The sequence below is a fragment of the Mesocricetus auratus genome, unplaced genomic scaffold (genome assembly GCF_017639785.1).
Source record: "Mesocricetus auratus isolate SY011 unplaced genomic scaffold, BCM_Maur_2.0 Super-Scaffold_100009, whole genome shotgun sequence".
Classification (NCBI taxonomy): domain Eukaryota; kingdom Metazoa; phylum Chordata; class Mammalia; order Rodentia; family Cricetidae; genus Mesocricetus; species Mesocricetus auratus.
Genome location: NW_024429193.1, coordinates 39,055,036 through 39,080,654, shown reverse-complemented (window position 1 = coordinate 39,080,654; position 25,619 = coordinate 39,055,036). Strand labels below are relative to the sequence as shown.

Below are 25,619 nucleotides of genomic sequence, written 5' to 3'. Positions count from 1 at the left end.
TCAAAGATTTCTAGAAGTGATATATATATATATATATTGGGGTTTTGGAGAAACGTTTTATTTTTGTTTTTTAGTTTCTTTCAAGATAGGGTTTCTCTGTAGGTTTTGGAGACTGTTCAGGAATTTTCTTTGAAGACCAGGCTGGGCTCTAACTCACATAGATCCACCTGCCTCTGCCTCCAGACTGCTGGGATTAAAGGAGTGCTCTACTACTTCCCTGCTTATGTTTTTGGTTTGTAACACATTCTGAAAAATTTAAGTATATGTGGCTATTTTTTTAAGACTGCTCTAATCCATCACATATGGCTAAACTAAATTTACATAAAATTATAATAAGAATATCTTCCTACGAATAGCTTGGTAGTTGGATAAAAGTCAAGATTAGAGAATAGAAAGAGCTATGAACTGAGGTAGGAGAGTTTGCTTGAACCCTGACGATATCAGGGCAAGTCACTTCTGTCCCCTGTGTCCTGTTGCGTTGCCTTGATAATGCTCAAGGTTGGGTCAATCTTCAAACTGTGGGGCTCCTTAACACCATGAGTCTAAGAAATATGAGGGAGACAATCAGACAGGCTAGATCTCAACAAGCTGTGACTGTTTTATTAGAACACTAAGAGACCCCAACCTTTCTGTGGGATGAAGGTTGAAGTCTGAGGACATACGAACATAGGTAGCTACTAGGACATTGCAGTCACTTTTTGTGGTTTGACTGGAAACAGAGTAGGATATTTTCAATACTTGGTCATAGTGCTTCTGCAGGTGGAGTGGAACCAGCAGGCTGGGGCTATGGTATTTTTTATGGCTAAAGGCTATTGTCCAGGACAGTCTGAATCAATTCCTCATGATCTGAGGCTATTACCCAACATTGACCAACACATTTTGATTTTGATGACCTCTAGAGAAGTCCACCAAAACTCTAATTTGGACTCCAAGAAAGATCACACTGTAGCCTTCTCTAGTATAAGCTCTTACTTGCTTGACCCAGTATTCACACTATTCTGACAAACAGGCACTGGTGTTGCCAAGAGCAACGAGTAGACATTGAGTGGGTTTATGTCTCTTGTGTGAGTACATGCATATGATGCATATGTGTGAATTACATATGTATGTTGTGTAGCTGTGGCTCCACATATATATCATGTATGTGGAACCTAAAAAAATAACCTCAGGTGTCATCCCTCATATGTTGTCTGCCCCTTGGTCTTTGGAAGAGGAAATGTGATATATATCTTGTATTAGGGCTGGAGCATCTACAACCTCTTATGCTCTGTACCTTGGCTAGTTGATGGTCTCTGTGTTGATCATCATAAATTACATATAGAAGCTCCACTGATAAGGGCTATGGTGTATCTTAGTCTATTTTTCATTCATTTTTATCTTCAAGAAATTTAGACAACTTTATTTTATAATATTCTTTCCCATTCCCCAACTCCTCCCAGATATTCCCTCCCTCCGTTTTCACCCATATTAATGTTTTTTCTCTCTCTCTTTAAAATAAAACCAAACAAAAGAAGAAAAAGCCATTAAAAACATAGAGTTTGTTTTGTGTTGACTAACTAATCCTGAGCAAGGTACTTGTCTTGGAAGTTTTTGTTTATTTGTTTTTGTTTTGTTTTTATGTAGCAAGTGTTACTCCATTGAAAAGAAAATTGCCTTCTTCCAGTAGCTCTGTGTGTGTGTGTGTGTGTGTGTGTGTGTGTGTGCGCATCCGTGTGCGTATAGCCTCTTGTAGTAAGACTTATACCCACTTCCCCTTCTCTGCTAAGATTCTCTCTGGCTTGAACTTGTGCAGGTCTGATGTGTGCTGTCACTGAGTCTGTGAGTCCATGTGTGCATCTGCCCTGTAATGTAAGGGAAATGCTGTTTCCTTAAAAACCTATCACTTTTGTCTCTTAAACTCTTCTTCAGCTCTTCCATCTATATTATTGAACATTAAGGATAGAGTTGTGAAGAAGACATTTCTAAGTCACTCTCTTGTTGTCACTGTCAAGTTACAGGTCTCTATATTCATTGCCATCTACTGTAAGACAGGTCTGTAGGGGTAGCTCAGCCATTAAAGGCTAGGCTCATAACCGAAAATATCTACCACAAGAAGAAGCTTCTTGAATGATGCAAATCTATATGGCTATAGAAATAAGTCATTAGAAGATGTGTTATTGTCATGTTCCTTCAACAGAATAAGAGTAGGTTTTCTCCTAGGCCTTTCAGCAATATAATCTATGACTTTTGCATCATTAAAAAGGTCAGTTATGGATTGTTATCTCATGGGATGATCTCTAAATCTCCCACCCAAATAGTAGTTGGTTTCTCCTCTAGCATTTGTGCTGCTATGATACCAGCAGGCAATTTTTACAAGTAAGTCGTTATTATAGCTGGCAGAGTTTAAGCTGGATGAGCCTAATTATTATTTCTATACTCTAGTAGTATGTATAGTTTCTAGTATTATGAATGCTAGCCAGTAGGGATGGAGTTTAAGTGAGTACCTGCTAGATTTTTTCATATACGATTATATAACTGTGTTGTATCTTCATCAATGGGGACTTATTATCAAGTTGTAAAGGATTACCAATACCATTGGCAATACCTGTAGTTTTATGGGTGGTGTATGGGAACTTTTTGGCCAACAACTCAATAAGTTAATGTCTTGTTGATATATTGTGTCCCCAATTGTATAATGATTCCATTTAAAGTTTAATGTATGTAAATAATTTAGGAAGCCTCTACAGTAGTAGGTTTTCATATGGCTTCTCCATGGGTCTTTAGAACTAGTTGTCCCTTCCCATATTAACTTATTTTTAAGTCATTGGTACTGGGAAATTTATAATTCTCTGATGTACTATAAAATTTGGAAGGAAAATAATAAATTACGTTTTATTCTCAAGCTGATTATCATTCACAAAATTACTTTGAGTATCATTAACTCTTCTAAATTTTCCTTTATTGAACTGTGATTTGAAAGAGATTCTTAATGTGCAAATATTTTTAAATATGTTTGATATTATAAATGTTTAAAATTTAAAAATCTTGTTTGACATTAAATTTTATATGCAAATAGTTATTAAAAGGCTAAAATCTAGAAATTAAGTTGGTGCATATCATTAAATCAAACTTCATTAAGAGAGCTTTTGCACTGTCTTATTGTATCTTGTTTTGTCCTATTTCACTGTTATCTCTTGGAGTCCTTTCTTTTCTGAAGAAGAAATGGATGGCGAGTTTGTATGGAGGAGAGTGGAGTTGGGGTGGTGGTAGGAATGGATGGAGGAGAAACTGTTGTTATAATATATTGTATGAAAAAAGAATCTATTTTCAATAAGAAAAAGATAATTAAATAATAAATTTAGTTATTTTTAACAATGTTACCATAACTTCTAACTAGGTATCATGAATATAGTAAATTGGCCAAGAAGAGTGTTGCTAACATTCAGTGTCAGTACTAGTTTTTCCTTGCCCAGAAAAACTCTCTTTACCTATCAGAAAAGCAACATCAGAAGTTGTACAAGGGCTGCTAATGGAATAATAAGAGAAACATGCTGTTAACCAATAACCAGAAAATTATTGAAAGTACAGTATAAAGTCCAGTTCTCTGCATTGACAGTTTGCTGCATGAGAACATGAAATTAGTCGTATCATGTCTTTTAAAGATACAGTCTGTCAGCCTTAAATCTTTTATTTTTCTAGTTTCTAGTCACAAGCTTTACTGCCATGGAACTCACATGTACATATGACACCGCCAACCTTTACACCTTGAGTCATGAGTCTTTCACTACCTTGACTATGGGATTTGCCCAGTTTTCAGTAGCAATATTCCACCATTAATAAATAACACTAGTGTATGGATTGGTTTACTCTAGTGCCTATAGAATAAGAGTGAGGAAGAGGAAGTAAGACCCATACTATTGACTGTGTCTCAACTAGTATGTCTTCCAAGTAATAAACAAACATCAAAGTCCTATAGAAATATAATTTCAATATTGGAAAAATATTGGAATGCTTTATATGAATACTAGTTTGACTGATTCTATTATATAAGTATATGAATTAATGTAGGTTATATATAACAGTGCTGGCTTTACTAAATGAAAGCTTAGCAAAACTGAGACAGTATATATCGAGTTCATACATTTTCAGTAGATGTATATACCTGTAGGTGCACTTGTGCATGTGTGTGTTTCCTGAAAAACTGTCATTTTAGCTGCTGATTAAGTAGACAATTCTGTAAGAAGTGTAGTTTACAGTACCAGCTGTTGGGAATGCTTACAAGTAGAAGTATTTTTTCTTTTCAGATATGTGAAGAATAAAATGTTACTTTGTCATTTATTATGAAGTAAAACTACTCATTCTCATTGTGTCTGTTTTCCCTGGAGAAAGATCTAAAATACGTCTCCTTTGAATAGTTTGGTCCCTAAAGTAACAGAGTGAAAGTTTACATATGCATTTTGAAAATCCCATTAATCACAAAAGATTAACATTTATTAAGTATCCCACATATTGCTTTTAATAAAATCCATTGTTATGCCCTCTACTAAATATGAAAATACAAAGTTTATCAGTAATAAAACATATGATGTTTCACTGCTTTTAAAGATAATCTAATATACAAGTTTAGTTTGAATTTAATTATCTTCAGATTAAAAATATTGAATAATTATTTATCTGAACTAACTTTTGCTCCTTACAGTGAATTAAAAAAAATAAACCTTATTGTAGCACAGTAACTCTGCAAAAAAAAAAGGGTTCTTAAATGACTGAAGATATAAACAACTGTAATTGAAATGTTACTTCTGAGGAACAATTTACTGAGCACTGTGGCTTACCATAATTGTTGACAAATCCCCCTAAGTACTATGTCTCTGATTTCTTCATGTTATCAATCATTTAAAGCAATTTAGGAAATAACATCTGGATGTACATTTCTGCTATTTTATTTACATCATTTGTCTGCATCATTATAATTCTCAACCTTTCTGATTTGGTCCAGTAAATATACCCTGTAATATCTATTATGGCATGGTCAAAGGATAATTTATTGTCAAATAGAGAAATAGGTCAACAATAATGTCACTTGATGATCAACCCCCCCACAAGTTTAATAAAACATCTCACCAGTATGCATTCCAGTGCAGTGGTTGATATTTTATTAGGACTACCTGGCTATAGCAGTAGTGTAATTACTGAGCTGTCAGAGTGATAAGTGGGATTAATGGCAGCCTGATGCACTTTAGTCTGCACAGCGCTTAGAGAATTGCAAGATGGTATTATTATCAGAGTCTGCCCATTCTGGCATATTCATGGCACCAAAAGAAAAAAAAAGAATGCTACAATTCAGGTTTGCATTGCCCTGCCTCATTAACATCTGACATTTCCAACAGCTGTTATTTGTGAACTAGCTCAATAATAAAGGGAGAATTATTTGGTAAAGAGGCTTAATAACCACAACGAAAAATCCTTACGTTGTTAGTGCTGTTAAGTGACTCTGTTTATGTCGAATTTAAGATTTCTCAGGAAGGACAGGAATACATGCTGCATCTACATTCAGTTCACTAATCTCTGCTGACATTATAAGATCATTTTTAGTTGACTTATTAGTCATATTGGATGTTTGAAAGAGGAAATGCATAAAACTTGGTTAAAGATAACTAGAATCTGCATGATGTTGTCTCTGTCTATTGCCATTTTTCCTTTCTTCCTTCCTTTCTCTTTACTTGTGTCTGTGTTTGAAGTGTGTGTGTGTGTGTGTGTGTGTGTGTGTGTGTCTGTGTGTGTGTGTAGCATATATACATATATATCTTAATTAGCTACGTAATGACAAGTATGTTTAAACTGTTAAGGTGGCTTACTAAGTGAGAAAATGTGACACAAATGTTTTTCTGGGATTTTGACTGTGTTGCATTAGTATTTGGTGGAAAGTATTTCACAATACTATTAATACCCACCATATTTATCCACATGACAGTTCCCCACATAGCATTACCTCACCTTAACTTCAAGGACTGCATTGACCAGAGTCTTTTCTTTTCTTTTTTTCTTCTTCTTCTACTTCTTTTTATATCACTTTGTGATATATGTTGCAGGATGTATTTTCAAGAAATCCTTTTTGCCCCCTCAGGAAAAGTGTTTTAGGAGAAACATAGAAAACAAAACATTCTAAAAACCTAAGTCTGAGTAGATAGGAATCCAACAAATGACAGATGTGAATCTAACAATGGCATTCACAGCAATGACAGGGGAGAGGTTTAACAACTACATTTCACAGAGGACAATTGATTATGAAAAAGCCTTCAGTACTCATTGTGAAAAATTTAATTTAAAGAGAAGGCTAAGGGCATAAGCCATAGAAAAGAGGCCAGATTTAAAAACAAGATATTAATTAGGTTCTGAGAAATTGCTTCAGACAATGGAGAGGATGGCCATATAAAGGAATGACAAGGAGATAACTATTGTTTCCTTGAAGGAAATGAACTAAGGTCTTTTCACTTGGAAGTGGATAGAAAATGAGGGCACTCATCCCCATGTCAGTGAGTGATGTAAAATTCATTCTTAGACAAATTATTATAGGATACTGGTCTTGTAGCCCACATAGGAATAGTATATTCTCTGAAGTTGTATCTCCAGCTAGATATCTTTCTTCACTTCTCTGGCTTTAGACCAGACTAAATTCCATTTCTTTACCCATGCCGACATATTTCCTCCTCTTCATACCTTGGCATGTACCATTTCTATTCTGGAGTCATTCTTTTGTTTCATGTGCTGTCAGTCCTTCCACCATTTGCTTCCTTAACATCCATCCATCTTTCACATCTTCATTAAATATTATTACACTCAACAAATCTCTCTTTCCTCCCAATCCAGACTTACTAACACTTCGATATGCTCCCTTATGCTGTATTTTGTTAAATCTTACATTAATCATTTTGAAACCTGAAGTGCTCTTTATATTTTTGCATGTTTCCTTTAGCTATGTGTTCCACTACATTTATGTTCTCTATGTCTTTCATTCCTGTCTTTTACTGTAATAAAAATAACCAAGGCTGGGTAATATGCAAAATAAAGACATATATTTAGATCATTATTTTGGAGGTTAAAATTCCAAGTCACAAGGCACAGGTTATCATATGAGTCATGATGGATGACATATGTATGAGAAAGACATCATATAACAATAAAGAAAGTCAAAAGGAGGAAAGGAAGGAGCTAGGCTTGCTCTTCTATCCTGGGTCTCCTGTAAGAACTAACATGACCTCATCAATTTTTTTCTTAAACCAATTCCCTTAAATAACTTGTCTTCCTAGTAAGCTCTACCTATTAGAGGTTTTATACTGCCTCCCTGTAGCATTTCTTTTGAAGGCCAAACCCCTAACTTGGTTGACAAGTTTACTCTATCATACAGGGTATCATTATGTTTAGTAAATGAGTGAGTAAATGAGCACACACATGCACACACACACACACACACACACACACACCATGTACAGATGAAGAATGATATAGTCAGTGTTTGCATCCATCTCTTTTCCACAATAACATTGTGGCATTGTGGGTTTAACAATGTGGTTATTAATATCACCTCAGAGACCAATAACTTGGACTTACCAGGAGCTCTTCAGTGAAATAAGTATGTCAGCTTCCCAAATGGCACTTATGTATACTAACCTTCAGTAATGTCTCTGGTTAGTTCCTCATGAAGAAGATTCTGAATTCAAATTGGGAAGTGAAGGCAGTAGAATTGGGGATGCAGTAGATCCCTGTGGAGCAGTACCCCACATTGGAGTAAGGATTTTTGTATCTCTAAGCCCCTCATTGACCTGTAATTGCACATGGGGCTGCCACTAGCAGAGGATACCATGGCCTTATTTCTTTTCCTTAAGCTGAAGGGAGTGAATCTGGGCTACTCTGTGGAACAGTTGCTACAGAACTCACTTATGCTGAGAGACACCAGAGGAATTGGATGAAGGGGGAGAAGGTAGGAGAGGAAACAGAGAACAGCAGAATGTTTGGAGAGAGGAGAGAAATAAGGATGTTGTGACAGTTAAGATATAGGTCTCCTTTACATTTGCATAATAATTGTGGTCTTTAAGATATTCAAGCTCTGTCATGAAGAATTGTATATATTATGCAGTGTACTGATATATCAAAAGGTGAAAGATTTCATAAAGGAGTGATTGATGTATCTCCAATATATACCTCCTAAAACCTAGGAGCAGCTCTGAGAGTATATGATGCTAAATACCTGAAGGCCACTATTCCACATATCTCAGAAGGCATTAAAATTTTAGAAGATAGAGACCAAGTATTTACTGTATCATTTAAAGAATGCATGTTTAATGATTTTAAATTTTATTTGTATTTGTTAACTATGAGTCGGAATAAAATAAAAAAATAGAGAGAAAATTAAACCAACTTGTTTTTTGTAATTTTCTTAACCCAATTATTCTCTTCCATAGATGCTTGAAATGTGCAGATGCTCCCTGCCAGAAGAGTTGTCCCACAAATCTTGATATTAAGTCATTCATCACAAGTATCGCCAACAAGGTGAGCTCAGAATTCGTGGACATAATAGGACCACTGCTCTCATGAACTCACAGCAGACGTGGTGTTTCCTGTGCAAGATCTGCACAACATGAAGCCAGTCAGCATTTCATAAAGAGGGTAGATCTCAAACCCCCATCCTGATCTGAGGAAGTATGAACAGTTGATGGCTTCTGTGTGAGGGAGAATCAATATTTTTTAAGGAAGTGACCACTAGTAAGTCAACTATGCTCTAGTAGATGGCCACATTCCCATGAAACTATAGACAGCACGAATTAGACTCAAAGAGTTAAAGAAACAAACAAGGACATGAGTTTGGCAATACAATGTTGAGGGTCTGAGGGGCATTTTGGAATTGGGAGAAATAGACAGTAAATATGATAAAACACAATCTCTGCCTGTATGTCATTACCAAGGAATTAATAAAAATATTACAGATGTTTTCAGATAATCTGCAGTTACTGCTTAGACTGTAGGATATGACATTAGTATTCAATGCCATATTTAGTAATATTTGAAGTGCTGAATTTTTAGCTTGACTGCTTAATATTAACCTAGTGAAAATTATTGATTTTGTCACTTTCTTCTATAAAGAAAATGTAGCATCAGTCTTCCAAGGTTCTGGAAAAATCAGAAGTAAATAATACTTCATATGGATATTTAGCATAGTAGTGAAAGCACTTAAGTATTTTCTTGATACGAAATTATTGTCCTTCTTTGTTTAATGTGGCAAGTCTTACAGTAGTGATTCTGCTGTTGTTGTTGATAGTAGTAACTACAGAGTACCTACTGTTTATCAGTGTTGAACATAAAATGTACTTGCTGAGATCATCTCAATAGTACATAATGAAAGATAAACAGAGGCACTTTTTTTTTTGGTTTTTACGAGACAGGGTTTCTCTGTATTGTTTCGGATGCTATCAGTCCAGCCCAGCCTCGAACTCACAGAGATCCGCCTGCCTCTGCCTCCCGAGTGCTGGGATTAAAGGCGTGAGCCACCACCGCCCGGCCAGAGGCACTTTTTAAAAAATACCCAATTATAGATTCTTTTGGTTGATGCAGCATTCCATGTAACCCAGGAAGATTGTGTATACAACATGTGTGAAAGGAGTATGAACATGCACACTGCTTCTTTGGGGAAATGTTATTTAGCTTTAGTAAACAGGCCCAAGACACTATGAAGAAAGGAAGTAGAAAGAGACCAATTGATTGTGATTATGTTGTAAAATTCCATTGATGGGGGAAGTCCTTCTGTGTGTATGTCATCTTATTGGTTGATAAATAAAGCACTGTTGGTCAATAGCAAAGCAAGATAGGTGGGACTAGGAGTTGTGGAGGATTCTAGGAAATGTAGTCAAGAGTAGAGAGTCGCCATGTGATCCCAGGAGGCGAAGACGTGTCAGCATGGCATTCTCGGAAAGATAAGAACTTATAAAAATAGACATTAGTAATTATGGGGTAATAATTAAGTCAGAACTAGCCATTAAGAAACCATAGAAAACAGCCAACAGCTTCATAATTAATATAGTGTCTTGTGTGTTATTTGGGGGCAGAGATAGCTACAGAACCCAGGCAGCTGGTGGGAAAGAAATCTCATTATATTCCATAAATAGCATACTCTGTGTTTAGGTCTTAATCCACTAGGGACTGGGAAATATGCTTTGCATTATTGGAAGAATTATGGAAAGGCATCATTTTAAATGTCACAGTATCCAAAATATTCATTATATTAAGAACACTGTCTTACTTGGTAAATAATACCACATAGGATAAATTGAAATGATGTTCATTTATACAAAAATGTATAAAGTTTGAAGCCTAAAATATTCTGGTTAAAACACATATCTAAATTAACAGCACTCATATCAGAAATGAGGGAGTTGTGTGATGGCCATCAGTCTGGAAGAGTGTGCTAAATGAATTGTCCCTGACCAGTTCCACTGCAGTAGCTAAGCAACTCTAAGGGTTATATACTCTACACATTTCAAAATCTCTGCAGATTCACAGGAAAAATAATGACAAAAATAAAAAATGGCATTATGTGAAATGTTTATATCATGTCTGAGAGATATAAGAATAATCTCTTTTGTTGTTGTTTAAAACTCCTTCCATTTTTGGGTTGGCACAATAGCTCAGTGGTTAACAGTACCCGATGCTCATGTAGGGGACCAGGGCTAATTTCCCAGGGCACACACTGTGGCTCAGAACAACACATAATTCCAGTTCCTGTTTATCTGTCATCCTTGTCTGACTTCCACAGGTATCAGATACATACTTAGAGACTAAATACTCATGAGCTAGGACACAAAGAAACATTAACAAACAATAATAAACAATCTCTTTCCATTTTCTTAACCTGTCTGTAAGTTGATATTTATTGAAACATATTTACATATTAGCTAAAAATTTTGAAATAATTTCACTGAAAATTTATTTTTTGTCAGACTGTTAATAAACTTTTTAAAGAACTGTATTCCAGAGGATTCATTTGTTCTAATAAAGAAGGGACAAAGATTTATTTTCTTTGAAGCCTGAAGGTTTTTAGGCATAATGGCAGTGTGAAATGTAGGCTGTTCCATACTGCTCTGCCAGTGGCCCTGAACACAAGAGGAGGGGTTCATCCCAGGGTGAGAGGGTAATTGAATTGCCTGACTCAATGAGCCTTGTGCCTCTTTGGGAAAAAGATGTCGTGGGTGTTGTATTGTGTTAGGCTTCTGTGATTCACTGGAGTTTAGACCAATACTTCCATTCTTTGTTTTCTTACAAACTGGATTACAACTCTGCTTTCGAAAGCTACACTCAGTTCTATTGTCCCTCCTCAGTCAGCTTTTCTCTGTTTCTCTAGTGCAGGCCCTTGTTTGCAATTGTCTCTCTCAATTGGAAGTACGCATTTCAGAGTCATCAAACTGTGAACACTGGGCTATATTTCTAGAGAGTTTTCCTTTTGAGAAACACTGCTTTATCTAATAGTGTGTGGAGTCAGTCTATAAATGTAATGGGGGAAAAGTCTGTTTACTTAAGTATTCATTTCATGATCCTGTGTTTTGAAAAGTAGTGATGTGTTCTCTTTAAAACTATTGTGCTAAATGATAAAATATTGATTTCCCCCCTTTGCAAAATTTTGTAGACTTCTGTAGCTGTTATACACACACACATTTAATAACACCTGACACAAAAGATTTCCCTGGATGCTTGAGTATAAAGGAAAAATCACTTCTTTGAGGTCTGGGAGATGATTCAGGCAGTAAAGCACTTGTACAAGCATGAGGACCTGAGTTTACATCCCAAATTATATGGAAACTGGATACAATAAAGTCCATCTGCACTTGTAGTGTTCCTATAGTAACATAGGAGACAGGAAGAAAGCACGTGGGAGCCCATGGGCAGATAGCCTACTATACTAAGAGGCAGATATAAAGATCTTCTGCAGCTAACAAGATAGAGTCAGGACTAACACCCAAGATTTTCCTTTGACCTCTACAGGAATGTTGTGTCATGCACATGCCCTTGTTCACACTATGCACGCATGCACACACGCACACATACACACTAGTGAAACAAAAATGTTCTTTTTCCCACTACAAAGAACTATTGACACATAAGAGTTGCAAAATCAATTGGCATAAAGCTCAGAGGCACAGAAATTGTAACCTGGAAGATTTACTGATAATTACTATTGAAAGTAATATTTACACATTTTGAATAAGTTCTCTTGGTATATACGTGCATATTCCTGGCATGTGTATTGCATATAGCCACAGATCTAAGTAGTGGGATGGCCTCATCTGAGTTTGAGTTTCATTCTCAACTGCAAAGTGGTTCGTGCTCTCACAAACAATATGCTAATTATCTTTTCTGGAATAATTGACAAAAACTAAGGTTGTGGTTGTCTTACTTCTTCAATCCAAAATTGCCAGCTGCTCCTCAGTGCCTAGAAACTCATGCCTGAATACATGGTGAGGGATGGAGAAAATGGTCAGGCTTTCATTTTTATATTGAACTAACTATATAGTCTCCAAGCACCCAAAATCTATAATTTGTTCCTTAGTAATTTTTAAATATAGAAACAATTCAGGTGTGTAAAACAAAAGTGTAGCAGCAAGATTTTTTGAGGACTATTATTATTATGGACATCTCTGTCTGTTTTCTAGACATTGTCACAACCTGGCATTGAAGGACAATTTAAAAGAGCTTTTTTTTTTCTACAAAAATTATTATCTCTGTTGGCTGTCAAAGTCCAATGCTATTGTCTACAATTCTGACTATGCCCATGTGGATTATGTCAGTAGCTCTAAACTCCTGTGCCATTTGCAATCACAAATGACATGTCAGATATTGGGCATCAGATAGTGGGGTACCTGTCATCAAGGCATTAACCCAAGTAGCTGTTTTTGCACAGTACACATTACTTTAATCCAAATGAACACTTTTACCTCTCAGAAAAGTATTTGTGTGTTAATTCCATTTTTAACAGTTGATGTATTATAAATGCTACTTTCAGACAATATTGGGTTAAATTTTTTAAGATGTTCTTCTTTTAGTTTTATATTAATATCTTGGAGTCTTCTTGCGGAAGTTGTTTATGTCTCGTTGCATCACTTTAAATATTATTAAGAAAGGCTGCGTTTTTATAGGTTTTACTTCTGCATCTCTTTTCATTTTTATTAATATAAAAAGATATACTTTATTTGTTGAATTCAGAGTTTGCACTTTTTCTTCTTTTGTTTCATAAAGAATGTGATTCCAGGATCTGTGACTGTGTTTGGAAGGTAAGCTGAAGTCACATTATTGCCCCTTTGAAGATGGTTTCCTGGAAAGGCAGTGTTTTAAAGATCTTTATCAATGGTATTAAATAACGTTATTGTGATTTGTCTATGAGACATTTCCCTTCCTTTTATGGGGATTCTTTAATATGTAGGTTAATACCTTTCAATGAGACAGTTTCTCGTCATTTTCTCTTTTTTACCTTTTAAAATATTATTAGACATTAAAATTTCTTACTTTTTAATAGAAATTTGTCTTTCATATATTTATCTCCCCTAATTTTATGGAAGAGAGAAAATTACATTGTAATTACTTTCATTTCTCTTTTGAGTAGTACTGTCAAATCCTTCACCAATTTAACTTTAAGTCTTTAAAGAAAGAAATTAAAGAAGACACCAGAAAATGGAAAGATCTCCCACGCTCTTGGATAGGTAGGATCAATGTAGTAAAAATGGTAATCTTACCAAAAGCAATCTACAGATTCAATGCAATCCCTATCAAAATACCGGCACAATTCTTCACAGACATTGAAAGAATAATAATCAACTTTATATGGAAAAACAAAAGACCCTGGATAGTCAAAATCCTGTATAATAAAGGAACTTCCAGAGGCATCACCATCCCTGATTTCAAGTTCTATTATAGAGCTATAATCCTGAAAAAAGCTTTGTATTGGCACAAAAATAGACAGGTAGACCAATGGAATTGAATTGAATACCCCGATATTAACCCATACACATATGAATATCTGATCTTCCACAAAGAAGCTATGTTAAGAGAAGCTTTTTCTTTGAGAAAAGCCTTCCTGCCCGACTGGTTCCAGATCCGCATCAGTTCCAAATAAACACACAGGAGGCTATATTCATTATGAAGCTGTTGGCCTTGCTTGTTTCTTACTGGCTAGCTCTGACTTAAGTAATTACCCCATAATTGTTAATCTAAGTATTTCTCTTACCGGAGAATAGTTCCGGGCTTCCTACCTCCATGGCATTACATCTTGACTCTCTTGTGTTTCTCCTTCCCAGAGTCCTCCTGGACTCCTAGTCCCTCCTATCTAGATTCCCTACAGGCCAGACAGTGCTTTATTGACAAATAACAGGCAAATAACAGGAATTCCCCAACAAAGCTAAAATTATGCAAGGTAAAAAAGAAAGCATCAGCTGGGTGTTGGTGGCACATAACTTTAATCCCAGCACTCAGGAGGCAGAGGCAGGTAGATCCCTGTGAGTTCAAGGCCAGCCTGGTCTGTTTCAGGACAGGTTCCCAAACAATACAGAGAAACCCTGTCTCAAAAAAAGAGAGAAAGAAAGAAAGAAAGAAAGAAAGAAAGAAAGAAAGAAAGAAAGAAAGAAAGAAAGCATCTTCAACAAATGGTGCTAGCATAACTGGATGCTGGCATGTAGAAGAGTGCAGATAGATCCATGCCTATCGCCATGCACAAAACTTATGTCCAAATGGATCAAAGACCTCAACATAAATTCAACAACACTGGATTTAGAAGAGAAAGTGGGAGGCACCCTTGAACGGATTGGTACTGGAGACTGCTTCCTGAACATACCACCTGGAGCACAGACACAGATGTCAATTAATACATGGGAATTCCTGAAACTGAGAAGCTTCTGTAAAGCAAAGGACACAGTCAACAAGACAAAAAGGCAGCCCACAGAATGGGAAAAGATCTTCACCAACCCCACATCTGACAGAGGGCTGATCTCCAAAATTTACAAAGAACTCAAGAAGTAAGTTTCCAAAACACCAAAGGAACCAATTAAAAAGTGAGCTACAGAACTAAATAGAGAACTCTCAATAGAGAAATCTAAAATGACTGAGAGACTCTTTAGAAAATTCTCCATATCCCTGGCCATCAGGGAAATGCAAATCAAAACAACTCTGAGATACAATCTTACTCCTGTCAGAATGGCTAAAATCAAAAACACCAATGACAACTTATGCTGGAAAGGATGTGGATAAAGAGGAACACTCCTACACTGCTGGTGGGAGTGCCAACTTGTACAGCCTCTTTGGAAATCAGTATGGAGATTGCTCAGGAAACTTGGAATCAGTCTACACAAAACCTAACAATTCCACTCATAGGCATATACCCGAAAGATGTACATTCATACAAAAAGGATGTCTTTTCCACTGTATTCACAGCAGCATTATTTGTAATAGCTAGAACCTGGAAGCAACCTAGATGCCCCTCAACTGAAGAGTGGATAAATAAAATGTGGTACATTTACACAAAGGAGTATTGCTCAATGGAAAAAATGGAATTTTGAAATTTGCAGGCAAATGGAAGGCACTAGAAGAAACAATCCTGAGTGAGGTAACCCAGTCACAAAAAGACAAACATGGTATGTACTCATTCATAAATTGATTTTAGACATGGATCAGGGGAGTACCAGTCTATAATCCCACTGCCAGAGAATTTGGGAAGCAGGTTGGACCCTATGAGAGATATGAGTGGTACCCCAGAGAAGGGGAATGAGGCAATATCTCCTGAGCAGATTGGGATCATGGTGGGAGGGTACAGGGAACTGGGAAACAGAGAGAGGGAGAAGAGGAGGAGAGGGAGACCAGGAAGGGTGAGTTGGGAAAATAATAGAGGAGGTCAGGATGAGAGATACCATAATAGCCAGTGTCATTATAGATTTGAGGAGAGAGCTGACACTAGTGAGATTTCCAGAGATCTACATGGATGACACCAACTGGCAAACCATGCAATATTGGAGAGACTTCCTTAAATACTCCTCCCTGATAATGAGTTCACATATTTCCTTATATGCCATATTAGAACGTTCAACCAATGACTGATGGAAGCAGAGGCAGACACCCACAGCTAAACACTGAATTGAACTCCTGGAGCCTAGTGACAGAGAAGGATGACTGATGAGCAAAAGGGTTAAGACTGGGCTTGTTTAGTGTAGTGCCCGGGCTACAAAATTCTAAGTATTCAGGTAAGGGCCTGAGGATTGAAATGAAGACAAAAGACAGCGGGTCATTCTTGAAAGGAGAATGCATTTTATTGCAACTAGAGGGGAGCATTATATACCAGTTAGCAAGCAACATGGAAAACTACCAAGATCAGAAGTAGATGTTCCCAAAGCCCTCTGGCAATAAGGCAGATAACAGGAACTTGCATACAGGCTTGACTGGAAGGATGGGAGTAAGAAATATTTGCTAGAAACTCCTAGTCACAAACTAGTCAGCAGATCCCTATGGGGGAAGGGTCCAACAGTTTAACCCACAAAATCAGCTGACCTGAACAAGAAAGAGCTCTTGGACCCCAGACTGATGGCTGGGAGGCCAGCATGTGACTGATCCAGACCCCCTGAATGTGGGTGTCAGTGAGGCGGCCTAGGCAATCTTTGGGGCCTTGGGTAATCGATCAGTATTTATCCTTGGCATACAAATGGTCTTTGGATGTCCATCCCACAATGAGAGATACTCTCTCAGCCTGGACTCTTGGGGGAGGGCCTAGACCCTGCCCTGAAAGAAATCACAGACTCTGAAGATCCCCCAGGGAGGGCGAGGAGTGGGAATTGGGTGAGGGACTGTGGAGGTTGGGGGGAGGCTAGAGAGGAGGGGAGGGAGCTGGAGCTGGAATTGACGTGTGAAGCAATCTTGTTTCTAACTTAAATAAAAAATCTAAAAAAAATAGTTCATTGCATTTTAGCTACAATTATATTTATTGTTTTTTTTCTCTTACATATTATATCCAGAAAGCAGTTTCACCTCTCTTCCCTCCTCCCTTCCCTGGAGTCCTCCTTCATTTTTCTTCCGAAAAGGGCAGACCTCTAATTGGTATCCAAACATGGCATGGCTGAACATGACAACCCAGAAGAAAGAAAAGGATTCCTAAAGCAGTTAAAAGTAACAGAGGTAGTTTCTGCTCCCACTGTTTGGAATCCCATAGGAACACCAAGCAACACAACCATAACACATAGGCAGATGGCCTAGGTTGATTCTAGGCAGGTTCTCTGATTGTCTCTATGAGACACTATTAACTTAGTTTAGTTGATTCTATGAGTTTTCTTTGGTATCCGTGACCCTTCTGGTTCCTATATTCCTTCCTCCCCTCTTCTGTAGGATTCCCACCTTTGCCTAATGTTTGGCTGTGGGTCTCTGCATCTGTTTACCTGTTTCCATCAGTCACTGGATGAAGCTTTTCTGATGACAATAATGCTAGTCTTCTATCTACAAATATATAGCAGAGTATCATTGAGGAACATTACATTGACTTTTTTCCCCATCTGGTCTATCTAGCCTCTGGGCCTCTGGCACTCAGGGTGGTGTCACTAGTGGGTTCCCTCTCATGGCAAATGTCTCAAACTACCAGTCATAAGTTGTCCTCTTCCATAATTTCTACGATACCTTTACCCCAGCACATCTTACAGGCAAGACAAATTGTAGGTCGAAGCTTTTGTTGATGGGTTGGTGTCCCAGTCCCTCCACTGGAAGTCTTGCCTGGTAACAAGAGATGACTGGTTCAGGCTCTTTATCCTCCATTACTAGGAGTCTTAGCTAGTACCATATTCTAGATTGCTGGTAGTTTCCATTGTTCTAGTTTTCTAGCTTGCCCCCAATTCCTAATACCACTCCCAGTACTCTCTCCCTCCATTCCCCCTGAACCTGATCCTCCCTATTTCTATCCCACTTGCTCCTAGACCCCCTTCCAAAATATATATTCTATTTACCTTTCCTAATGAAATTCATGTGTCTCTGTTTGAGCCCTCCTTATTACTTAACCTCTTTGGGTCTATGGATTATAGAATTATTAACTTTACTTTGCAGCTAATATCCACTTATAAGTGAGTACATACCATGTTTTTATTTCTGGGCATTGGTTACCTCAGTTGGGATGATTTTTTTCTAGTTTCATGCACTTGCCTGCAAATTTAATTGTGTTATTTTTTAACAGCTGAATAATAGTCCATTATGTAAGTATACCATATTTTCTTTATCCATCATTCAGTGGAAGGACTTCTAGGTTGTTTCTAGTCCTGGCTATTATAAATAAAGCTGCTATAAACATAGTTGAGCAAGTGTCCTAATGATAGGACAGAGTGTACTTTGTGTATATGCACAGGAGTGGTACCGCTAAGTTTGAGAGATAGCTCAGCCATTAAAGGTTAGACCCATGCCCCCAAAGTACCTGTTGTTCCTAAGAGTTCTTTAAAACTTATTTATTATCTGCCAATGTTTATTCAGTTTCTCAAGCTATACCGTTCCAACCATAGGTACAATATTTACTTTCCTAGTCTATATTTCCACTCTCCAGAGTTGCTAAGAGTCTGTTTATACCATCTGTTCTGTCTGCTCACTTCCTTGAATGTCTACATTTTATTCTGCTTTTTCTTTGAACCCATGGAGGAACTTCTATGGGAACTCTTATAAATGCATGTTTCTATAGGAAGGGTTTACACTTGCTTTTGTTAGGAAGTAACTTTAACATTATTCTTTTGAAGTACCTCAAAATTACATTTTTTCTCCTCCAAAGCATTATCTGGGTCACAAATTCCTTAAACAGCTATTTCTCTGCATCTTTGGATAGTTACTTGGTTAAGTCAGGAAGAATTTTGTAATTTTAGATGGGAGAGAGGGAATGAGCATTATATTTGTCTCCGTAATAATGTAGACTTGCATAGCCTTTGCTTTATAGTAGGGTTTTTTGTTTTGTTTTTGCTTCACATTTTGGATGAATCTTGAACATATTCTCAAATATGCTATGCTCTCACAATTTCTGACAATGGAAGTCTATATGCACCTTGTTGTCAAGAGTATTGAATATAATTACATGTATACCAGTGCACTGTTGGCTTTATCATCATCTGTGTTTTGGGGACATACCAGTTCAAGTACTCATTAAAGATAGATTTACACAAAGTATTTTCTCTACAATTTTAATTTCACAACTGGAACAATCATTGCAGAAACCTAATATTCAATTTAAACAGTATCAATAAACCAAACAAATATTTAGGAATTGGTGAGACGTCTACATTGATTTGAAGAAGTTCAAATTTCTATATGAAAATGTCAGAGGGGTGACTGAAAAAATGATTTGTCATAACAGATATTGACATTACTATAAAAATAACTAAAGTCCTACAGCATCAGTGTAGAAGTAGAAAATATGAATCACCCATAAGTAGTTCTTTAATAAATCTAACTTCTGAAACTTGTCATCTTTAGAAATACATAGCACAAGACTGGAGAGATGGCTAAGTGTTTGAAAACACTGGGGCTTCCTGCAGGGGACCTGGGATTGATTCCAAGGAACCAAGTCTGTCTGCTATTCCAGTTCCAGAAGATCTGATACCCTCTTCTGATCTCCATGAGCTTAAAGCATTCACAAAGTATTCAGGCACATATGTAGATAAAATACCCTCACACATGAGTAAAAGTAATTAAATCGTTAGAAGAATCAGACTAAACTCAACATACATTTAGTATATTGAAGGATAATTTAAAATTAAAAGCTACATATTAACTGAAAGTAATTCTTAATATACACATGGGTAAAATCTACCATTAAAATGTAAACTAAATGAAAATCATTTTGCTGTTTATTTCAGACTAAGTATTAATATCATTAAAATGTTACTGACATTTGTGAGAGAATAAGCTGCTGTAGGAATGGACAAATGTTATCAACAGTATAAAACGTTGATGTAAATTATTTATAACCATAATAAATTTTACAGGTTCCATATCTTTCAAAGTATATAAGTCAAAAGATGGGCCACCAATGTTTACTCATTAATTGCTAAATATCAGAGTTAGATAATAATCTTTGCTTTTTATCAAGAAGGAAACAAGACCTCTCCTGCAACTCCTATAGATGTATATTTAAATATGTATGTTTATTTGTGTTTGTGTGAATATGTTTCTGTTGATCAACTGCATATTACAAAATAAAAGCTACAATGATCTGGCAAGCAAGTATAAATACACACATGCATTGAATGACCAACAGTGGTTTATTATATATATTCTTTAAATATAAAAACTATCATGTACGTAGGCATACGTTTGATTCTATCCCTTGGGATTGTAGTGTTGACAAAGCAAAAGTGGGAGATCCCTTTACTGTTGGGTAAATCTATTAGGTAATATTTATACTATTCAATGACATTATGCTATTCTTGAAATGAATTATCATATCTATTAATTAGAAGAGTCTTCTTACTAAATGAAAATAGGCATGTTGTTTAGATATATGAAGCATGGAACCATTTTGAAGAAAAACATTTAGCTTAACATAAGCTATTCACAGTACAGACAAAGTGAAGTTTTTAAGATTTTCTTTGTAAATATCTAAATTACCAACTATTACATAAATATACTTATATATAAGTACATTGTAAGTTATAACTTAGATATTTTATATATTTTAAATCTAAATATCTAAATTATATCTTACAATGAATGACAATGTACCTATATATTTTATAATATATGATAAATTAAAATTAGAAGACAATGTGAAGTTATGAATGAGAGAGTGAGAGATTTCAAAATAACATATGGTGACTCTAACTTTTTAATTTCAGTGTTCAGATCGTGCAATTATTTTCCCAAATGTCTTTTTTTAAAGGTTTATTTATTTTATGTATATGGTGCTCTATCTACATATAGAGACTATCTGTGGGAAGAGGGCATCAGATCCCATTATAGATCGTTGTGAGCCACCATGTGGTTGCTGGGAATTGAACTCAGGACCCCTGGAAGAGCAGTCAGTGCTCTTAACCACTGAGCCATTTCTCCAGTCCTTCCCCCAAGTATCTTATATTTCCATGTTTCTCTTGTACATTGCCTCGCTGTACTTAAATGTCCCTATCAGAGCATTCTTAAGTCCATATTTATTTAGATGTGTTTAAATTCTCAATTTTTCTTGTCTGTCTGCCAGTCTATCTGTGCATTTCCTTGTCCTTCTGTCACAGAGGAGCCAGATATTTTAATTACAATGCTGCATAAAATATATTTTAATAAAAATTCTATCTAACCCCCTGACCAAGGGATTAGTAGAATGTTTTATTTTCTTCAGAATTTCTTCATTAGCTGAATTCTTCAATTTTCAGATAACTCTGTTACTTAAAACAAGTGCTGATCAAATATAAATTGCAAGGTACAAGCTACTAGTAATCTGCAAATGCTTTGGTTTAAGTAAGATAGGGAGTTTCACTGTATAGCTTAAGCCAGTTTTTAACAAGTTACTTTTTTAATTATGTGCACATATGTATATCTGTGTGAACATGAATACAGTAGCCACAGATGTCAAGAGAACATTGGATTCTCTTCATACGTGCAGCTATGAGCTTACCTGTGGGTGCTGTGAACTAGACTCAGGTCTTCTACAAGAGCAGTATGTGCTCACAGCCACTAAGCCCTTATCCATCCCCTTAAACCAAGTCTGCATGAAAACAGCAGCACAATAGTGTTACCTGTGGTGTGTGTGTGTGTGTGTGTGTGTGTGTGTGTGTTTGTGTGTCCACAGACAAAGGTAAAACTAGCTTTTAAAATGTCCTTTAATTTTCAAAACTGAGAAACAATAATAATGTCAGTATACAATACTCTACTGTTAGAGGTTCCATAGACTGCATTGGCCTCCTCGCTGGTACCCACATTCAGGGGACTTGGTTCTGTCCAATGCTGGTTCCCCCGCTTTAAGACTTGGGTCTGTGTGCTCTCATAAGGTCAGGTCAAACTGTTTCTGCAGACTTAGGAATTTCAATACTAAGTAGTTAGACAAAATGAACTACAGGTAATCCAAAAGGGATTTGAATTTAACTAACTTAACTAATGATCATATTGTTTGGAAATGTTATTTGCAGTCCTGCAAAGGTAAATTATTCATTCTTAATTCCTTAGCTGCTTTATAGTGTAAAAGAACTTTATAGAATCCAAGTGCAAAGTGCTTCTGTTTAATGTATACTATACAATCTGTGGGAAGAAAATATTTGTTGCAATTTAATATTAAAACATAAATGGTGAATAACCAATGACATCATAATAAGATTGTACAATAAGAAGATTGTATAAATACTCTTAGCACCTGAAGTGTTGGGTGAACTTCATGTTAAATATATTCAGGTCTAGTGTTCTGAATACTACTTTGATAAATTGAAGAATTTAAAGTAAATTATTACAATCAATACTAATTATATTTTTGAAGCAGTGGTGTGTTTAAATTAATTTGCTTGGGATGGAGAACATTTTTGAGAATTCTATTTGTACCCACTTTATAATAACACACTGTCGTACATATCACAGCATACTGTCACTTAAGAAATATCTCATATTCTTGGCAATAGAAGAGCCAACCCTCAAAAATAGTCTGACATTTTTTAAACATAGAATAAAATAGCAGTGTGAAATTACAATCTAGTTGTAATTCCTTAAATAATCAGGTGTGTAATGATTAAAATATCACATACAGTACTTAGAAAACTATCCCATGATACCCACTGAATACATGAACACATCTACATACATGATAGGTATGTGTGCCTGCACTGTACAAGAGCAGGCACTGCAGTTTTTGTTCTAAGTATCAGCTCATATTAGATTTAGGGTGAGATGAGCTGAGCATTTTCTTATATTTAGCATGTAAACTTGCCATTAACATTTGTTATTGACGAATGGGAAAATAATTTGTCTGATTTTTATTAAAATGTGTAAACAAACAAAAAAACAACTGTGACAATAAAAAATTCAGATTTGTTTTTCTTTCGTCTGCCAAGCCAGGCATATTTTGAGTTAATTATGAAATGAATAATCAGTAGCATGCATAAGTTTTTACCACTTTGAATGATGTCCTATAGAATATATTACTATTTGAAGTGCAGTAACATATCCAGAACTTCTTCGACACACTAGAGACAAATATAATTATAATATGTGTATGTGTGTTTGCATGGATTTTACAATGAAAATCATTATATTTGAGGCATAATTCTGTTTACCTTTAACATGTTGTCTGATGTAATTCATTGAAATGAAAACAGTCTAGTGAAATTTAAAAATTGTCCAGCCATTGTGGTAACACATGCCTTAATGCTAGCTAGCACTAGAGAGGCTGAGACACAGTGGTTCTAATGAACTCAAAGCCAGTATGCGCTTAGAAACAGAGAATGGACCAGATAGGCCAACTCTTGCTCCTGTATTGGACTTGGTTCAATAGCCTCTAAGGCCAGTTGTCTGAAGACCCAATGACCTCTTCTGTCTCTGCCTGTATTGGCCATCACAATGCCCATATATACTTGCAGGCTGTCTTTGATAGGGTTATGGTTGCTGTCTGATTTACCATGACCAAGAGCAACTTGGGGGAGGAAAGTGTTAATTTGGCATATGTTTCTATTTTACTGTGCATCACTGAAGGAAGTCTGGACAGGAACTCAAACAAGGCAGGAATCTAAAGGCAGGAACTGATATAGAAGCCATGGAGGAGTGCTGCTTACTAGCTTGTTCCTTATGGATTGCACAGTCTGCTTTCTTATAGAACCTTGCACTTCCATCCCAGGGGTGGCTTCATACACAATGAACTGAACCCTCTCCCATCAAGCACTAATTATGAAAATGCCCTACAGGCTGGCCTACATCCCAATCTTATGGAACATTTTCTCAGTTGAGCTTTCTCCCAGATAACTCTAGCTAGTATCAAGCTGAGAGAAAACTAGCCAGCATGCAGGTACACGCACACACACACGCACGTGCACGCACTCACATGCACACACACACACACAGAGAGAGAGAGAGAGAGAAAGAGAGAGAGAGAGAAATAAAGCTTTAAACAACAATCAAGGGAGATAATTGAAGATTGTCATGTAATAATTAATGGGAAATTCACTTTTAACTATAAATTATGAAAGGAAGATTCATTAAAGTTAATCTTCACCCTTCACTAATTTCTCAGGTGAAAGTATTCTCATTCCCTAGTACGCTGTACAGTATTTATCACTGGCACTTTTAGAATGCTTGCTATTGTAAAATATTTCTAAATTACATTATAATCATTAACTCTTACATCTTCATTTTACATTTATATTGGTACTGTTAATTTGATATAGAAAGCCAGTCAATCCCTTTCAAGTAATTTAAATAATGAATTATGCTAAATTGGTTTGCAAATCAATGTACATATGGAATAAATCAATCATGACGCTTGCCTTTTCATGTTTTTTACCCATGGATACATATAAAACTATACCTTTCTAAAATGTCTTATATAGTGTATTTTTTATTATCATTCTGTATAAAGTGGCTTTTCATCTTTACTACATGTACTGTCATTATTTACGCTAGTTTGGCGATTAAAAATTCTGAAGTACTTATTATTTTGTATTTTTATAGTAATGGATTTAATCTACATTAAAAATAAATATCAGCTATATTTATTCTTGGTGTTATATTCGGTAAGTTATAGTCAAGGAAAAAATATATTGTTCAGAACCTTGACAAAATAAGTCAGAAGCCCTATATCAGAAAATAAAAGAGCACCATAAATAAGTATTTACAAATGCAATGATCTAAACACTTTCATACAAAGAAAAATCATGCTGTGATTATAAAATAAGATATTTTCCAAAGAAACATTCTCTGAACATTGATATTGATTATAAAGTGGAAAACAGGTCAGTCAGGGCTGGCAATGTAGCAGAGCTCATAAAATTCTTACTGACTAAGAAGCATGAGGTCCTGGGTTTAATCCTAGAATCATGTATTAAAGCCAGCACACAGGCTTGCAGTCCCTGTTCTGGCAACTTGGAGACAGTCATATTCCCAAGTTTCTGCTCTTTGGGAGACTTTGCCTTAAGAATCACAGTAGTTAAGACCTCAGCATGGATACCCAGTATTGACCTCTGTCTTTCATACACATGCACACAAGTGTATCCCAAAACATATAAACTCACACTTACACACATGCACATGCACAAAGATCTGTTTGGGTATGAATTAAAGTATTATTCTGTTTAAGTAAAGAAGACACAGCATCTCTTTATCTCTCCTGCTTAAAAAGAGATAGCTCACACATCAAATAATTATTCAGTTGGTTTCATCTACAAGTCTATTGAGTTGGCTTTACTAATTTATGAGGAAGGTACAGAGCCCACTAAGTTAAGAAAAGAAGACAAGATAAAAGAGTTGTGAGGAACAGAAGTGATTTTCTTTTTTTATTAGATACTTTCTATATAAAGTATTTTGTCCCAATTTGCATGTGTTCATGGCAATTAATGTGACTTTTAAATGGATGGAATTTTTTCCTTCCCTTGATTGCTTTTATTTTTACCTTCTTATTCTTTTCATCACATGGCTTCCTTTTATAG

General features: G+C 36.1%; 1 protein-coding gene across 1 annotated transcript in view; it reads left to right on the top strand.

The window, feature by feature from the left end:
• The window catches only part of Dpyd (dihydropyrimidine dehydrogenase), an 819,213-nt gene that overhangs the window by 177,981 nt on the left and 615,613 nt on the right, over positions 1 to 25,619 (top strand). The window contains exon 4 of the mRNA XM_040751969.1: positions 8,442 to 8,529. Coding sequence (XP_040607903.1) covers positions 8,442 to 8,529 — 88 coding nt within the window. The remainder of the gene's footprint in view (positions 1 to 8,441; positions 8,530 to 25,619) is intronic.